Consider the following 17969-nt stretch of genomic DNA (forward strand, 5'->3'; position numbering starts at 1 on the left):
AGTGTGTCATTGTCTGTCCTTTTCCTCGCAGTTCAATTTGGCTGTCCAAAAATGCCTTGCTATCGTAGGTATAACATTTTCTTCACAGGCACCTGTCTGAAACTCAGAGGCTGTTAGCTTGTTATTACATATAGGAAATGGTTCTCAGATCATTTTCCTTCTGCTGCCGTATGTTTTCTTCATGTTCTCATTGCCAGTGTTTTGACAATATTTGAAACGCATTGAGGGAAACACTTGAGATTTGGTTGTCCTCAGATATTAATGGATATTAGTGACCTTTGTGCAAATTATTCTTCCTTTTATTGGAAAAAAACTGATGCCTGTCTCCCAACCACCAAAAGGAAAAAGAAATAAATAACCTGGGATTCTCTCCATTGTCCTTGTAAATTCTCAAACATTGCTTCTGAGTCTTAGGAAGGAAAATAATGAAAGAATGACTTTCATAAATTGCTACTGTGAAGTTTGAAATAGATCACTATATTTTATATAGGTAATCTTTAAGAAAATATCATGAAGATACATATAAAGAAAAACATTTCAAGTTGCAGCTATTTGTTGATTTTGTTATATCAAGGTTTGTTATATCAGGTTGAATTTGTGATTCATATATACCCTCTCGGCCAAATAGAGGAGCTGTAAGAACTTGCCGTGATTCTCATTTCCTAGAAATAGCTGACTTTTATTAATGGGATACATTCATCACCTACTCAGTGTACAAACTGAAGTGAGGGCTTTATCATTATATGTGAAGTATACTCCACCCCACAAAAAAAAAAATACCGAATTCAGTTTTTCATTTGAAGAAAAGAGACTACCACTCTCTGCTCACTCAGTTATATATACCATGAGGGGTCTTTCCCCCAGAGTAGAGATGGTTAAATCTATATCCTCTTTTATCTAATTTTCTAGCAATGTTTACTTTTATAACATTTAATCAGTTCTTAGAGATTATAGTACATTCTGTGGGTATGAAATAATACAAGGTTATTTAACCTTCTGATCTATAATTTTGTTGTAAAATTCACGCTCTAATCAAACAACTTAATATGAATCACCCTTAGATATACATCATACAAATAAGCATTTTCCTTAGGCTCACTACTTGAAACTCAAAAAATAACTAAAAGTAAATCTAAAAGGTAGCTCCTGTGTAATCTTTCAGACTCATCCCTTCCTGGTACTGATTTTCGAGATTCTATAATAAGGAGAAATTCTACTAACTACCTTAGCTCCTCTAAAGGAGACACCAAAGGTTAGGGAACTTCAGATAGTTGTCTGACAGACACCTTTGACCCTTTATGAAAATTATTTTAATTGTACTTGTGAAACTTAATTAGTTCCTAAATAGCTGTATTCTATATTGATAAATAGGAACAATGGATAATCTGCAAAATTTTGATTTGCATTTTATAACGCTTTAAATGTCTTTTGTCAATTACCTTGTAACATTTCATTTTACTCAGAATAATAAAATTGAGTTCATATTAACTGAGTGTCTGTAGTAGATAAGGATGACATCCAACTAAAGCTAATATTTTTATTTGTGTGTTTATCTGTATATACACACATATATGTGTCTATATGTATGAATACATGGGGATAAGCCAGACATAATAAAAAGTAAATTGTGCAATTAAGAGATGATTGTTGCCTATGGGAATATTTTGAAAAATTCATTTATATCATTTTTCATATTGATATTTAAGATGCCTATTTTAAGACCCCTACTAAATTAAAGCCACAAACTACATATTTCCAGTTATTTTAATAATGATGAATGTGACCTTAGATTATAGACAGAAACAAACTTTTTAGTATTTTTGTGGTTTGTTGAAGGTACACATTATTGATTTTTTTGAAGAATATTTTATCATAATAGTTTTCAAAATGATCCAGTGCATTAGTTTCTGAGGTTATGATTAAATAATACTGTTAAATCATTTTTTCTCCATACTTGCTTCCTTTTTGACAGAAGCCAGGAATGGATCTTGCAGACACCTATATTATGTTTGTCCGGCAAAACCAGGATATTCTTCGAGACAAAGTCAACGAGGAGATGTATATAGAAAAGTTGTTTGATGTAAGTAACTACTCGTACAAGGTATTCTGGCACTGTAGGCATCCAGAACAGGGAAGGGTTCCTTTTCGATGGTATTTCTGCAAAATCGGCACTCCTTTCTTTATTCCTCCTTTTTCTTCTAGATTGCCAGATAGTGGATTTGTGATTTAATTTCTTTGACAGGAGCCTAAATTGACTCGTTTCTGTACCTGAAAACTGTTACTGTCAGCATGAAAGTTTCAAGTGTTACAAGGTTAATTTTAGCAAGCAAGATAATAATCAGTTTAGTATTAAATGCAACACTTCATTACTTTGCAACAGCCCTTAAACAGAATTATGCTGCAAAGGATTTGGCCCTTACTCTCAAAGATTTTTTTTTCCTAAGTCAAGAGAAATTTCTTCAATTAAAGAAACAGACTACTCCAGTTAAGCCAAACATCTGCTAACCATGGCTATTGAACATTTTTATCTTGGTATACAGTAGTGAAGTATGCTAACAAATATAACACTTCCGTTTTCTTGATGTATGCTAAGAAATATAACACTTCCATTTTCTTTATACACAGGTCGTCTTTGAGGCATAGCAGTTCCTTGAAAATGGGTGATTGTGGTTTTAGGGACCATGATCATCTAGTTGCTTTTATTGAGTCTCTGTAAAGGAGACTAAGAGAGCAGTCGATTTCAATAACAATGTTGTCACTCATTTGTAATTAACAGTCAGTTCAAAGGAAATGGTACTTTACTTGTGACATAACTTTGCATAATTCCACACAACACCGGTTCTGAGATAAAATACTTGCTTTGAACTACATTTATTTATGTACATCTTCTCTGCATTTTAGAAATGCTTTTCTGGCAGTTTCATTTAATTATGCAAGTTACCGCAAATGTTTTCATAACAGCAATTCACGGGCTTCGCAGTGACACTTCAGCTGTGGCAGTTGCAGAAGGTCCTGCAACGTCATCATACCTGCCATGGTCTGTCCTGTCACTTTTCCCTCTTTGTCAGAATGGGTGGTCAAATGAGTCTTATCCTTAATACTTTATGTTTCTAGTCTCTTCCCAGGCTGTTTTACAATAAAAGTATCATCTGTTTTAATAAGCTAAGTGTTAATATGTGTGAAAAGAATGATTTCCTAAAAGCTTTGATGCCCTGCAGGGGTAGAAAAATTATCATCCATCCAGCTGGCTCTCTTACAAAATACTGAAACCATATTAGCAACTTCGGCTTCCTTTTAGTATCGCTCTGAATTTACAAACATATGTTTCACTTCCAAGATTTTCTTTACTTCATTGTCACTGTAGTTGTTACTTACATGGTAATGTTCAAGAACTGTTGAAGAGAAAAAGGAGAGTTGAGTTGATGTTATTCCTGCGATGGTTCCTCATAGTAAAGCAAAGACCCGCAATTATCTCTGGTGCATGGAAGGATAGAGTCATTCATTCTTTCATATAAGCCATGGTAGAGAGGTATGTGTGTATTTTTTTAATATTTTTTCTTCTTTTTGGGTGACAAATTTACTACAAGTGTTGGCCATTCTAACTAATACAACAGAAGTATAGTTTTTATCCCTCTGGACAAACATATCCCTCAATTCAATTCCCCTTCATTTACAGAACTTCTGTGAAAGACTGTGTGACAACAGTAGGAAACAGAGCTCACTGAAGTGGATGCAAAGAAACCAACATTAAGTTGATGTTCTACTTTAATTGCCCTATGTATAGTTTAACTAAGCCTCTGGTCTAGCCCTGAGTTTGCTTCTAAAAGGAAGCCTTGACATGCTACCATTATTCATAGGTTGTGGGGTTTTTTTCATTTTGCATCTCCCCGCAGAACAACGGACTCGTTATTTGTAAAATAGGTACTGTGTCTTGAAACATTCTAATATTTTAAGTTGTACATTACTGTGATTATAATTAAAATTAAAAAGTAGATTCTAATGGTATTGATATGTCATCAAGAATAACATGTATAAGGGGGTGCAATGAGCCCCTAATTAACCAAGACTGAATTTGCCTCAATTACAGTTTGTAAATGAGAGGTTATGTGTTGAAAGGTAAAGTAGAATGTGTATCTCCAGCAACAGATCATTACTGAGAGATATTATATAATTATTGGAAATCCACTTGGCTGGAGCTTAAAATAATATTGTTAGGTATCAAGAAAGACTTGAAAATAATGACCCTATAAATACCATTAACAACCTTAGTCTATTATAGATAAAAGATTGAAGGGAATAATTTTTTTCAGGCATCATGACAAACTTTTGCTATTCCAATTAAAGTCCTTCTAGAATACATAAAAAATTGTGCCTTCAAACTTCAGATGCAGAAGAAAATGTGTGATCATACATACATGCGCACACACACTGAGTAAACACTGATTTTGATTCATCAAGGTAAGACTGCAGGGGCCACCGTTACAGATTATGTGATATAATACCTTACCAGTTTACAAGGATTTGCTTTCTGTCTTTTTAGTTTGGTTTGGTCCAGTTTTAGGGGGCCACACACAGTGGTATTCAGAATTTCCTCCTGGTTCTGCATTCAGAAATTGCTCCTGGCAAGGGTTCGGGGGATCATATGTACTGCCAGGTATAAAATCAGATGTAAGACAAATCCTCTACCTGCTGTACCATCTCTCCTTCCCCAGGGTCTGCATTTTGGGCTATACAGCAGATGAGTATATACTCAACAAAGAGGAGTGTAGGCCAGAGGTCCAGGTTTGATCCCATCCCTGTAGATGGTCACCTGAGCATCATCAGGAGGAACTCCCAGCACAGAGCCAGGAGTAGCTCCTCAGCACCATCAGGTGTGTCACCAAAACCAACAATAATAAGATCTACTTTTTACCCAATAATATTCTCTTAACTTTGAAAATACCACATGTGGCAGTATTTTTTAATAAAAGTAATAAATTTACACAGCTTGCATGATACATATGCATTCTGCCTCCAGGAGCAATTTATGTGTTTTGATAAATAATCTTGTTTCTATATAATACCCTATAAAAAGCTATTGAAAAGTTGGTGGAACTTTCCCTGAAACCAATTACTACTTCTGTTGTCCCTGTCCTGGAAAGGTTTCAATTAAACATCTTCATTGTTCCTAATTTTCTTGTAAAATGCCTTGGGGTTCGATGTAGATCCTTGTACTAGTTATTAAAATCACAAGATGACCACTACCCTAGATTTGTGGTTATTGTTTGGGTTGCACCTTCGAATGAGAATGCTTCAACCAACACAATACAAGGCCACGATCCTGCGTGTACCTTGTCCTGCTGTTGATTATTCTAGCCTCCATAGAAAGTTTTCCTTTTTCATTCACTTCAAATATGGAGATGGTTAGAACCTGTAATTATCAGGTGTCAAAGAGCTAACTCAAGGGGGCTAGAGAAATAGCACAGAAGGTAAGGCATTTTCCTTGTACACGGCAGACTCCGGTTCGATTCCCAGCATCCCATATGGTCCCCTGAGTACCATCAGGGGTTATTTCTGAGTGCAGAGCCAGGAGTAACCCCTGTGCATTGCTGGGTGTGACCCAAAAAGAATAAAAAGAGAGAGAGAAAAGAGATAACTAGATAACTCAAGTAGTAGAGCATTTGCCTAGCATGTGCAAGGCCTCAAGTTCATCACCTCATATTGCAAGGCCCCCTAAACTCTGCTGGGTGTCATCACTAAGCTGTTCCCAAAGACTTTCTGGGCTAAGCAGTGTTTCCCTGACCTGGCACCACTTTGGGGCCAAGTGCTACTGGGAGTGACCCCAGCCCCTGGTGCTGTACTGTAAATGCTCCCTATTGGGGAAAAAAATTTAGGGACAGAGATATAACACGGGGTTAAGCACTTTCTTACACAATGCAGACAGAGTTTGATCTCCAGCACCATATCTAGTCACCAAATCCCACCAATAGTGATCCCTGAACACAGAGCCAGAAGTCAGCCCTGAGCATGGCCAGATATGGCTTACCCCTTCTCCCCAAGTTAATTACATTAATGAACAAATACAACCTATAATTTTCTGGAAGGTCATAAGTAGTATGTTCTTAAACTTTAAATCAGATATTGAAATAGTAAACATTCTCACTGAAAGTCAAAATGTTAATATTCAGGCATATACCAAGGCATTCTGCTTCACTCAATAAGTACTTAAACTTACAAAAGATTCTATAATTAAATCATAAATAACTACCCTGCCATAAAAATAGTATATCAGGTGGGGTATTTGCCTTGCACACAGCTGACCTGGCTTCAATTCCCAGCAGCTCATATGGTCCCCTGATCATGGCCAGGAGAGATCCCAGGGCACAGAGCCAGCAGTACGCCTTGAACACATCCAGGTGTGGCTCCCTTGCCCCCCAATAAAAGGCATAAATTACTTCCCCCAAAACAATAAGTAATGATCCATAAAAATCATGAACTGAAGGAACAGAATTGAAGGGACATTTAAATTTTCTTTAAAGCATAGTAGCTAACTAGTGCCTCTTCCAATCCCTAAGTACTCATGTACCAGGAAATGTGTGTTTACTTTAAACTATCTCAGTTCTAATCTTTTAGAGCTAGTGTTATCCTCTGCCCACTGATTCCCCCCACACACACACATACATACACACACACACACACACACACACACACACACACACACACACTTTTTTTTTTTACAATGATGTGCAAAGTCCAGGGCTTCACACTGTGTTCACCCTACCACTGGGCCTCATCCAGGCCATCCGCCCCTTTGATCCATTTCCAGGTTAAGGTACCTCCTCAGAGCATGGCAAGTGATTTGTGATGTTGTGAATCAGACTTACTTTAAAGCCGTCTCTCATTTCACAGTTTATGCTGGCTCTGCCATATTTTAGACTTATGCAAGTTAAAATGGTAAAACAATTTTGGGAAGAGGGCTACCCCAAGAATTCAGAAATTTTGGTTTCAGCCACAGCTCCTCATCTGAGTGACGATCACAAAAGTAGGTCACACCTGATTAAGACTCAGAGGAGGTAAGGAAGCACGAATTGAAGAAGTTGCTCTGAAACTCTGGCTGATCTCTAAAATGCTTTCCAAATTTTAAATTAATTAAATTAGCTCAGTTTTTTAAGTTTAGCAATGGTAAGAAAAATTTCTGTTATTGTTAGTCTTGCTTAGAGACTCCCAGAGAATACTTAGAGAATCCTAGAGTAGTAATTCTCGTTTTGTGTGTGTGTGTGTGTGTGTGAGAGAGAGAGAGAGAGAGAGAGAGAGAGAGAGAGAGAACAATCAAGTGGGAAAAAAAGGCATGCCACAGTAAATGCAATAGAGAGGAAACTAGAAAAGAATTAGCCATGTGACTCACAATTGTACTGAAATTCAAACTTTGAAAAATAATTGGAGCTTACATATTCATGCTAAGTCTTTCTGAGTGACTAGAATATGTTCAGCAGAGGCTACGTCTGCCTCTTAAAAGGTTATTGACAATATGCTGAGTTTATAATCCATGTGTTAAAAGTATTTCTTCAGGGACCAAGCACTTGCCTTCCATGTGGCTGACTGGGTTCGATCCTCAGCACCCTGTATGATCCCCCAAACCTGCCAGAAGTGATCCCTGAGTGCAAAACCAAGAGTAAGCCCTGAGCATCACCAAGTATGGCCCGAATACCACCCCCACCCCCTCTCCCCCCAAAAAAATATTTTTGCTTCAATTTATAAAATGCATCTTATCTGGTTATAATAAATATAAAAGGAGTTTGGCTGCCATCAGAAAGATAGTGGTTTCATCATCCAGGGGTTTATCTGTTTTGTAGACACTCTCTCTTGCCCTAATTACGTAGATAATCATGATCAGTAGGCTTTTTAAGACATTTGTCAAGTCAAAACCATCTTCCACTTGTCTACTTCCAATATTTAAGGCTGACAAAGCTTTTCTAATCCTCCAGTTCCCTTTCTTGTGCCTCTTCGGATGTTTCAGCCCCGTGCTCTCAGGTTTCAGAACACACAGTACAAAACCACAGGTGCCCGTGTGGCAGAGAGGGTGGGCACATTCCTTGAGAGCTTTGGAAAGTAGGAGTAGTTCACAATTGGAAAGCTGACTTCTCCAGTAACCACCACAAGAACACCTTCTGTGGCCATTTCCTTATGTCCAAGAACATCACAATACCAAGACAGATGGGGACTGAATGAAATGCATCTGATTTTTCTGGACAGACATGAAGCCTGCCTCACTCCCTAAATCTTTGTATCTTTGTACCTATATTGGGCATTCCCCATCTTGAGTCATTTTGAAACAATCTCATTTTAGCTCTCATGTTGCCGAAGACGCATCAGGGTGCAAGTATTTAATTGGTGAATCGTGCAGATTAAACATTCTCTTGTGTTATAAGCTGATTAAATATTTAATAGTTGAGGAGCTTCATTTCAATGAGAGTTTTTTTTAAAATTGTTATGCTGCCTTGTAAAATGAAAAGTAATTCTTTAAATGATAGTTAATTAGTTATATTCATCCAAACTGTTTTTATAAAAGAATAATTCTTCAGGATTTTCTTTAAAAAGAAAGTAAAGAAACTTCCTGGAAAGAAGCTCTAAATTAAGCAGTTTAAGTAAAATTGACTTAAATAATGAAAATGGATTCAGTAGCCTTTTTAAGAAAGGGTAAGATTTAAATAGAGAAAAAAATAAAAAGAAATAATTGCAAGTAAATATTATTCTCAGAACAAAACTAATTTTCATTTCTGTGTTCTTGTTTGTCTCTGGATTGCCAAAGACAAAGGGAAAATACTCAGAATTTTTGAGTTGTGTGCTTCACACCAGTGCCCAAACTTTTGATGTGAGATTTGCTGATCCTTGGTAAGACCAGTACTGTTATTCTTTTATTTGTCTGTTGTTATTTTGGGTCCATACTTCGTGATGATCAGTAGTTACTGCTGGCTCTACACTCAGGAATTACTCCTGGTGGTGCTCAGAAGACCATGCAGTATGCCAGGAACTGAACCCAGTTTCTCTCTGGGCCATTATTCTTTTTTTTGCGGGGGGGGCGTTCACACCTGGCAATGCACTCAGGAATTACTCCTAGGGGTTCTCAGGGGACCATATGGGATGCTGGGTATCAAGCCCTGGTCGGCCACATGCAAGGCAAACACCCTACCCACTGTGCTATCACTCCAGCCCCTTGGCCATTATTCTTGACTTGAGAGATTCAGCTTGTTATCATGTGAATTTTCCAATAGCTAAACTCAGTAGAATATAATATAGGATTCCATAATATCATTGGTGTTAGAAATGACCATTTATTTAGTCCTTTTCCTCAAGTGAATTTCTTTGTGTATGCCCTCAATGGGGTGGAGCCATAGCACAGCGGATAGGGTGTTTGTCTTGCACGAGGCCGACCTGAGTTCGATTCCTCCGTCCCCCTTGGAGAGCCTGGCAAGCTACTGAGAGTATCCCGCCCACACGGAAAAATGTGGCAAGCTACCTGTGGCATATTCTATATGCCAAAAAACATAACGAGTCTCACAATGGAGATGTTACTGGTGCCCGCTCGAGCAAATCAATGAACAGTGGAAGGACAGTGCTACAGTGCTATGCCTTCAGTACTACGAATACAAGCTGAATCCATCAACACTGATGACTTCTTTACCCTGCTGCTGTTTGCTGTGATACTATTATAAGCTCTCACCTTTGAGCCTTTTTTTGTTTCCAAATGGCAGCTTTCTTCTTGGACGTGATCTTTTATTTTGGAATGATGGGATACTTGTTACCAGGGGTCAGTACTTCACAACATTTTTCCCATCTTGCTTCCCTTCCAACTTTATTTCCATCCCCTGTCCACTCTATTCTACTGGTTGGTTCCCAAGTCTTGTGCTATTACCTCCTCCACCCCACATTTATGTGTAAATGCCTGTGGAATATCATGGGGCCTTTCCAGGGCCTTGAACCCTGGTTTAGAAACTCCTTTGTGGGCAGATGTGGAGCAATAAATAGCACAGCAGCTAAGGCCTTTCACACAGCCAACCTAGGTTAGATTCCCAGTATCCCACATAGTCCCCAAGTACTGCCAGGAGTAATTCTTGAGCATCGCCAGGTGTGACCCAAAAAAGCAAAAGAAGTAAAAAGGAAAAAAAAACTCTTATGTGGGCTACATAAAGTAAGTATTTATTTCTATTTTCCTTTTGGTTTTGTCTCTATATAGAAAGATTCAAATATAAAACCTTAACTATTGATCCATTATTTCCAATCAAGATTTTCCTGTCAATATCCAAAATTAAATGTTATCACTCCTGTGTTGTCACCATTTCTTTTCTGTCAGAAGAAAAGAAGGCATGATATAAATACAATGTTATGCACAGGCTATTTGAGATCATTAATTTCTATACATTGTCACGGTACCTACCCTTTTTCCTCACTGTGTACTAAAGGTAGAGGAAATGTCCAACTTTCTGTGATATGTGCTATAGGAGAAGCATTTCATTCTACTCTCGTTATTTATTGTGTCACTACTCTGTGTTATTTAGCTCCTCTTAACACATTGTTTTACAGATGTTGTTGTTTAGTTGTAGATACTTCTGCTTTGTTTTGCCTGCAGTATCTGGGCTCACACTGAAGTGGTTTGACTTCCTTCTAAGCTATTCATAGTCAAACACGTTCTGCATATTGTCTGCCTCTGTAAATGCTATGCCAAGCCTGCTCCTTAGACTTTTCTCTTTTACCCTCCAGTTTGTTTCTTAAAAAAAAAAAATGCTCTCAAATTACAGCCGTCTGGCTCATTTTAGCTAATAATCCTTATTTTAATGTGAAGTTATGATTTGTAAGTGTAAGAATTTATAAAAATGATCTACTTTTGATGTATGGTGTGTGCCAAAATAGCTCTGGCAAGTCCAGACGCAGTTCAGAGCGGCCAAAGGCCCTCATTTGAATCTAAGCTGTTGGTGAATTAAAACCTGAGAAACTTGAGATAAGCGTGCCTAATTGCCTAAAAGAAACTCAACAAGAAAATGTATTGTAGCTTGTTGATCTTATTTCTTTGATAATTCAAAAGAAGCTTCAAGAAATATGCGGACTTCTTACTTATATTCTTGAAATGTGATCAGGGAACACAATTGTCATTTGGCACATTCCCAGAAATACACATCTTTGCATGAGGCACCTGGACATATGTGGCAGGTCTGGTAGAATCAGCTAATTAACAACACAGGCTTAAACAGGCACCTCATCTGGCAGTGCAGTTAGTTGCCTGATGGTGCTCAGCAGGATTGGGTAGTGCTTTTTATTTTTCTATCCTAATGGTCTGCTGCCCACCTAATTTTGCCTTATTGTCAGTCACTACTTACCACAGCTTGGGGCCCTCCCAGGAGGCTAAATTATTATCAAAGGATTAGGGAGATGTAGCCTTGCAGCTCTGACATTTCTGATTAGTTGTCTATGCCAGAACACTAATTAGCTGTGACTAATTAAGAAAAATGTTCCTGCCATAGAAAACCATTTAAAAGAACTGAGAAGTAGAAAAGCAATTCAAAAGCTGAGCAGTGCTTGGATTTGCTGATGCTCTTTAGATTTCCACCGGAGCCTTAACTCACCTTTAATTGTACTCAGAATTTTTTTTTTCATCTCACATGTGAACCGATCTGAGTTTTGTGTTTTGGTCTTGTTTTTTGTTTGTTTGTTTGTTTTTGGGGGTTTTTTGTTTGTTTTTTTTTGAGTAGGAAAATATATATAGATATATATCTCAGTCATTTAAACTCTTCTAGAAATGCTCAACTTCTCTTTTTGAATGAAAGAGAACAAACTATTTTGTTTGTTTTAGAAACATACTCCTGAATTCTACATGCACACGTGTGTATTTGTATTCATTTATCCAAGGCCAAAAGAGTGGCTCAGTGGTCCCTGCATTGATAAAAAGAGCCTTTTCTAATTTTATAAAAAAATATTAATTTTTTAAAAAAATAATTCTTGACAAGCAACAAATTCAGAATTCGAAGTTATTACCATTGATTCCACTCATTCCCCCTTTTACCTGGGCAGTGCCTTAAACATACTGCTTTCTCAGAATGATTTTTCTGGCTTTCCTAAGGTGATTTTGCATGCTTGAACTCAAACTGGTCACAAGTGACTTATTAATGAATCTTCTCAGGCCTCCCCTGAGATTAGCGTCTCCATCAGTTGACCAGTATGATGTTTGCATAGAACTGATAGCTACTGCTCTCTTCTTCAAAGCTTCTGAAGCCCGTGACATTTTCATGGCTGTAAGGCTAATTTCTGTGATGTCTTTTTTTGTGCACCCCTCTGCCAGTCCCTCCCACTTCCCTACCCACTGCCCTGTAAGCCTTCCCTGCACCCCATTGACATGGCTGGTGTCCTTCCCAAGTTTCCACAGCCAGACTAGCCACATTGCTACACTACTCACCTCGTCTAATAATTTTTAAAAATCTGTGTAAAGAAGAGTTGTATATGGATCATCAGTGTTGTTTATAAATGCATTGAAGGGAAACTCTATAAAAGAAAGTATTCAAAGGAACCTCAAAATATCTAAATCCTAGCCTTTAAAAAAAATCTCAGCCTAGCCCTAGATTATTTTGCTATATTAATATGGGCAAAATATTTGTGTGTGAAATAAAGTTCTAAGCCCTCACTTAAATTTTTCATGCTGTCTTTTAAACCCACTTTCCTCTCTCTTCTCAATGGAGAACAAAAAGCAAGTACCAGCATCCTCTAGGGAAGAATAATCCTTCCTATATATGAAGACTGTTATTAACGCACCTGTCATTCTTGTCTACCTTGGAATAAATAATCCCTATTTGTTTAACTTTTCTTCATAGACCCTATTGCTAGCCCTTTAATCATCTTTTTTGTGTGTGTGACTGTCCTTTGAAACTACTCAAAGTCTCTTTGGTGGTTAAGGGTTAGACTCAGGAATAAGATGCAGTTCTTGAATGTGGCTGAACAAGATTCTTTCAAGTCCTAATTCTGTTTATTCACTATAATTCATAACTTTGCCATGCTTTCTTTCTATATAATCTCATAAACCTGCTCTCCACAATTTTGTTAACTTTGCCCTCTTTGACAATCTATCACAGATGCATATAGCATACATATTTATTGATGTAGAATATCTTGTCAGTTAATGTTTTGAAAGCATAAGGAAGATCTAGAAAACAAATCCATTTCATCACTCATTTACTATGTGTAAGAATTTTTTGGTTGGTGATAGATTAAAAGCTTACGAGGGCCAGAGCAATAGTACGGTGGGTAGGACACTTGCCTTGCATGTGGCTGACCCAGGTTCAATCCTCAGCACCAGTCCCCTTCAGGAGTGATCCCTGAGCAGAGAGTCAGGAGTAAGGCCTGAGTACTTCATGATGTAACTCACCCCCCCCCCCCGCTTCCCCCCCCCAAAAAAAAGCATAGGTATTGATTTTGTCACACATAGTTCAATAGCTCTCTCATAATGACTTGGTAGGATTCTAATTAAAGTAGAAAATTGAAGGCCCTGCTATGTAACATTTCCTCAGCCATATATGTTGGACATTTTCTAAAGATATACACTATACCAGAGTCTGGGAATATATTTTCTGAAAATGATATACCCAAGTTGTTGCCCTATTTCCCCCTGTTGAAGCCAACAATGTCATACGTAGCAACATAAATCTGCCTTTAAAAACAAAATGCCCACAAAGCCAACAGATATAGTAGGCACATGGTGGGGGAAATGGAGAGGAAACATTGCCAGTCACACCCCATTAGGTTCCCTCAGTCCTCTTCCCTCCCAGGAATGGGGTCCAACACTGTTGGACACCTGAGGAACAGGCAGTGCTCCCTGGCTATTCCAGAAGGGCCAGTCTAAGACTTGCACACATCACCAAGTGAACAAATACAGCCTATCATATCTCCTTTGTATTTGTTTGTACTTCTTTTGAGGCCACACCCAGCAGTGCATAGTGGCTACTCCTTTATGGTGTTGGGGTTGCTCCTAATGGGGCTTGGGGGACCATGCAGTGCCAGGGATAAAACCCAAGCAAAGTCCATTCTTCTGCCCTCTAAGCAGTCTTCCTGGCCTCCTGCCATAGCTTTGTGTATAAGAGTATGTACTTCACATACATATAGGAATATGTACATAACCCCATGTATACATAAACCCCATGTATACAGACATAGGGATTAGAAATTTATCGTGCTTTCTCCTTTATCTCCAAAAATTAAACTAAATGTCACATAGTAAGTTCCAATTTAGTCTTGTGTTAAATTTATTTGGCCAAATGTCATTGTCATTTCTATAACTTTAACCTCTGTTAAATGGTTTTTATTCTATTAAAGAGATGGGATTCAGGTCAACAATCTGGCTTTGAAATTCTTCTATTCTTTTTTTCTATCAAAAGCCTGCTCTACTATTGTTACATATGTTGCAGTTTGTATTTTCACATGTTCAAAACATGATTGCTGCCTTGTGTATATAGTCTGTTGAGGCATACAGATAGCAGTTGTTTAAGAATTTTATAGACACAGATTTCTAGGAAGCAGAACATATGATGGTGTCTATATCTTTCTATCAAGGGATAGACAGTGTGAGCTGTATAGCAGAAAAATGATTGAACTGAATCTTAAAAGCCATTGTGGATCTGATCAGGGAAACATACTCAGAGGTATAAATCCAGACAAGGATTACATGCCTAGAAACCAAAGATACAGAGAGATGCAACATTTCACAGAGCTATAGACCATTCCTGTGCAAGTATGTTATGAGCTGGAGACAAAAGATGGCTATTCACTCCAATTTTTGCAGCACATTCAAAAAAGTAATTTTGAATAATTCCATCTTTTTATATTGAAAGAAAATATCCTACTAATCTAAGACTAACAGTAATCTCAAAAAGTTTTATCTCTCTTAAGGGCCAGGAGGATCGCTCCATGGATTGGAAGTTAGCCTCATGTGCTGGGGTAAAAGGCAGTTGGTATGGAGAAGGGACCACTAAGTAAATGATGTTTGGAGGGATCACTCGGGATGGGAGATGTGAGCTGAAAGTAGACTAAGGACCAAACATGATGGCCTCTTGGTATCTGTATTCCAAATCATAATGCCCCAAATTAGAGAGAGAATAAGAAAGAATGTACCTGCCACAGAGGCAGGGGTGGGATAGGGTGGGGGTGGCAGGAAGGACACTGGGAATAATGGTGGTGGAAAATGTGCACTGGTGAAAGGATGGGTGCTTGATCATTGTAAGACTAAAATGTAATCATGAAAGTTTGTAATGTATCTCACAGTGATCCAATTTAAAAAAAATTACTGAAAAAATTTTTATCACAGCTAACAATTCCAGGAATCTTACTTTAATTCAAATTTTACATTATTGATAAATGCACTATTGGCCCTCTCCAAAAAAAATTTATGTTGTATCCAAAATGAATCACTGAAACAGATCAAAAAGTAACAATGTCCAAATGAACCATTTCTATGCCTATGCCCCCAAATTGGTATATACCCTAGAATGATCAGACTGACCACTGGGTTTAGCCAAACTATTCATTAGTTATTTTAGGCTAAAGATTAGCCAAAGTAGTGTACCTTCCAAAATTTGTGTAGGAGCAAGGTAACCACCGATTATTTGAAATTTTCACTTTATGATTACTGTGAGCACCAAGAAAAGAGTCATAAAATAAGCTCGAGCTCACATGACCTTGTAACTGTTGATTTTAATACTTTATATGTGATATAGAAAAAGTCACATTAGTTCACTGTTACTTTCCGGACAGTTTGGAATGAGAAATATTGGATTAATGAAATAGTAATGAACTTGTAAAGAACTCAGGTAACTCCCAGTTTACGAACTTTATCCTATTATGTAACTCACTCTGTTTTGTAATATAAGAGAATCTAGTTCATCTGGAAATATCTTGGTCATCATAATCATGCATTTTCTGAAAGAAAATGAAGCTGAATCTCCAAAAGTCAAAATGTTTTTTACTGTTCAGCAGGCATTTTAGATGCAAAACTCCCCAGCTTAGTAACTTAGTACTTCTTGAATTTTAGTCTTCTTGATAGACTTCATGATGCTCATGAACTCTCTTTCGCAAACTTCCTGATAGTCGCAAAATACAAATCACTCCCAAATGTGCTCTGTTGAGCACAGAAGGAATTAGAAGTTAAATGGATCTTTTTTTTTTCTGTATTTTTAAACAATAGAGAAAACACATTATAGATTACGTGGCCTCGGGATTGAATCAAGGATCTTTCTTCTACATTGCATCAATAAAAATTCTTCCCAATCTTCCTGGGTCTGTGTTTGTAGAGGACCTTTAAAATGTCTTAAGACTGTGAGAGATGCATAACATTAGAGCCATTTGATTAATTGTCCACAAAATAAGTCTGATTCTTTAAAAGAATTATTTCCAGTAGATGTACTTTTGAGTTTTGAATGTCTTTGGAAAGATAGACCATATTTACTTGCAAGAAAATGTAATGGGCATCCTGGAAGTCATAAACTTCTCCTGCAATACTTGTCTCCTAGGCTGCAGTGACAATCAGAAACCACCAGGAATGCTAGAGGTGCTTTTGATTTTGTTTCTGCTGTTAATTTTGTTGTTGGTTTTACTAATTGAAGCATCAAACGACCCATAAAGAAGAAAAATAAGAACAGTCTGATGGAGCCAAGCTCCAGGCTTTTCTCAGAGGCAGTGAAGTAACCTAATAGTCATAGTCATTATGAGCAGTCTCAAAACATTATTCTGTCTCATCCTTGCACTTATACTTGATATATAAACTTGAATAAATTGTTTAAAATGAACTCACTTTTCTTTATATATAAGCTCAGTTTTGGAGCTGGGGAGATTTCACAGCAGGTGGGGCATTTGCCTTGCACACAGCCGACCTCGGTTCAATTCCCAACATTCCATATAGTCCCTTGAGCACCACCAGGAGTAATTACTGAGTAAAAAGTCAGGAGTAAAACATTGAGCATCGCTGGATGTGATCCAGAAAGCAAAAAAAAAAAAATTCAGTTTCTACATATACAAAATGGGATGAGGACTGGAAAGAATACAGTAGATGGGTCACTTGCCTTGCATGTAGCAGACCTGGGTTCAATCTTACGGTTCCCTGAGCATGGCCAGGAGTGATCTGTGAGCATAGACCAGAAGTAAGCCCCGAGATTACCCAATGTGGCCCACAAAGTAGCCCCCCACCAAAAAAATCACATATATAAAATTGGAATGACAATAGTTAACTCATTAAAGTGGTTGTGAGAATTAAAATTTTAATCTGCCCCTTAATTTTAAAATACCCCTTAAAAGCTCATGGAAGATTGAAAAAAAAGAAAAAGTTCCACGGCAGAGCCTAGCAAGCCACCCGTGATGTATTCGATATGCCAAACACAGTAACAACAAAATCTTTTATAACAACTTAATAAAAACAATCACAAGATGATATATGAGATAATACTACGTCATGGGTCTTTATAATCACTCATTATACTTCTGTGGCATTTTTTACTTTTATGACACATCTTCACTTTATTGAATAAAAGTAGAATGTGTTCATTAAAATAAAAATAAAAGCTAATAGTTCTGAAACCCTTTAAGAACAAAGCTGTATTTTGGAAGAACTGTAAAAAATTAATGATACATTGGCTTTATCCGTTAGTCATTTTTATAAGACTCGTGTTTTAGTTTCTACACTTGCCCTTTCCACTTAAAGTTGCTAGCTTAAGTAGTTAAAAGTATTTTAAAGCTTGGTACTTTAAAGCTAACTTTTTATACTTGTGTTCTTCATATTACAGGCAAGAAGACTAAAAGGCATAAAGTTATAGGCTAAGTCAAGCAAATAGTAGCTTAAAAGCTTAAACCCTCACAGATTTCACAGAGATGCTCTTTCTACTTGATCCACCACCTCTGTCTCTGCCAGGTCCAGATGCTTCCCCTATGAGTCTCCCTGGGAATGTTGATAGGTACAGGTTGGATGA

The 17969-nt window shown here is 37.5% G+C and overlaps 1 protein-coding gene across 8 annotated transcripts in view; it reads left to right on the forward strand.

Moving 5' to 3' along the window:
* The window catches only part of CADPS2 (calcium dependent secretion activator 2), a 546904-nt gene that overhangs the window by 517295 nt on the left and 11640 nt on the right, over positions 1-17969 (forward strand). For all 8 annotated transcript variants that reach the window (XM_056118152.1, XM_056118156.1, XM_056118154.1 and 5 more), the window contains one exon: positions 1973-2080. In XM_056118152.1, the coding sequence (XP_055974127.1) occupies positions 1973-2080 (108 nt within the window). The remainder of the gene's footprint in view (positions 1-1972; positions 2081-17969) is intronic.

This window comes from Sorex fumeus, unplaced genomic scaffold, assembly GCF_029834395.1.
Source record: "Sorex fumeus unplaced genomic scaffold, SorFum_2.1 ptg000037l, whole genome shotgun sequence".
Lineage (NCBI taxonomy): Eukaryota > Metazoa > Chordata > Mammalia > Eulipotyphla > Soricidae > Sorex > Sorex fumeus.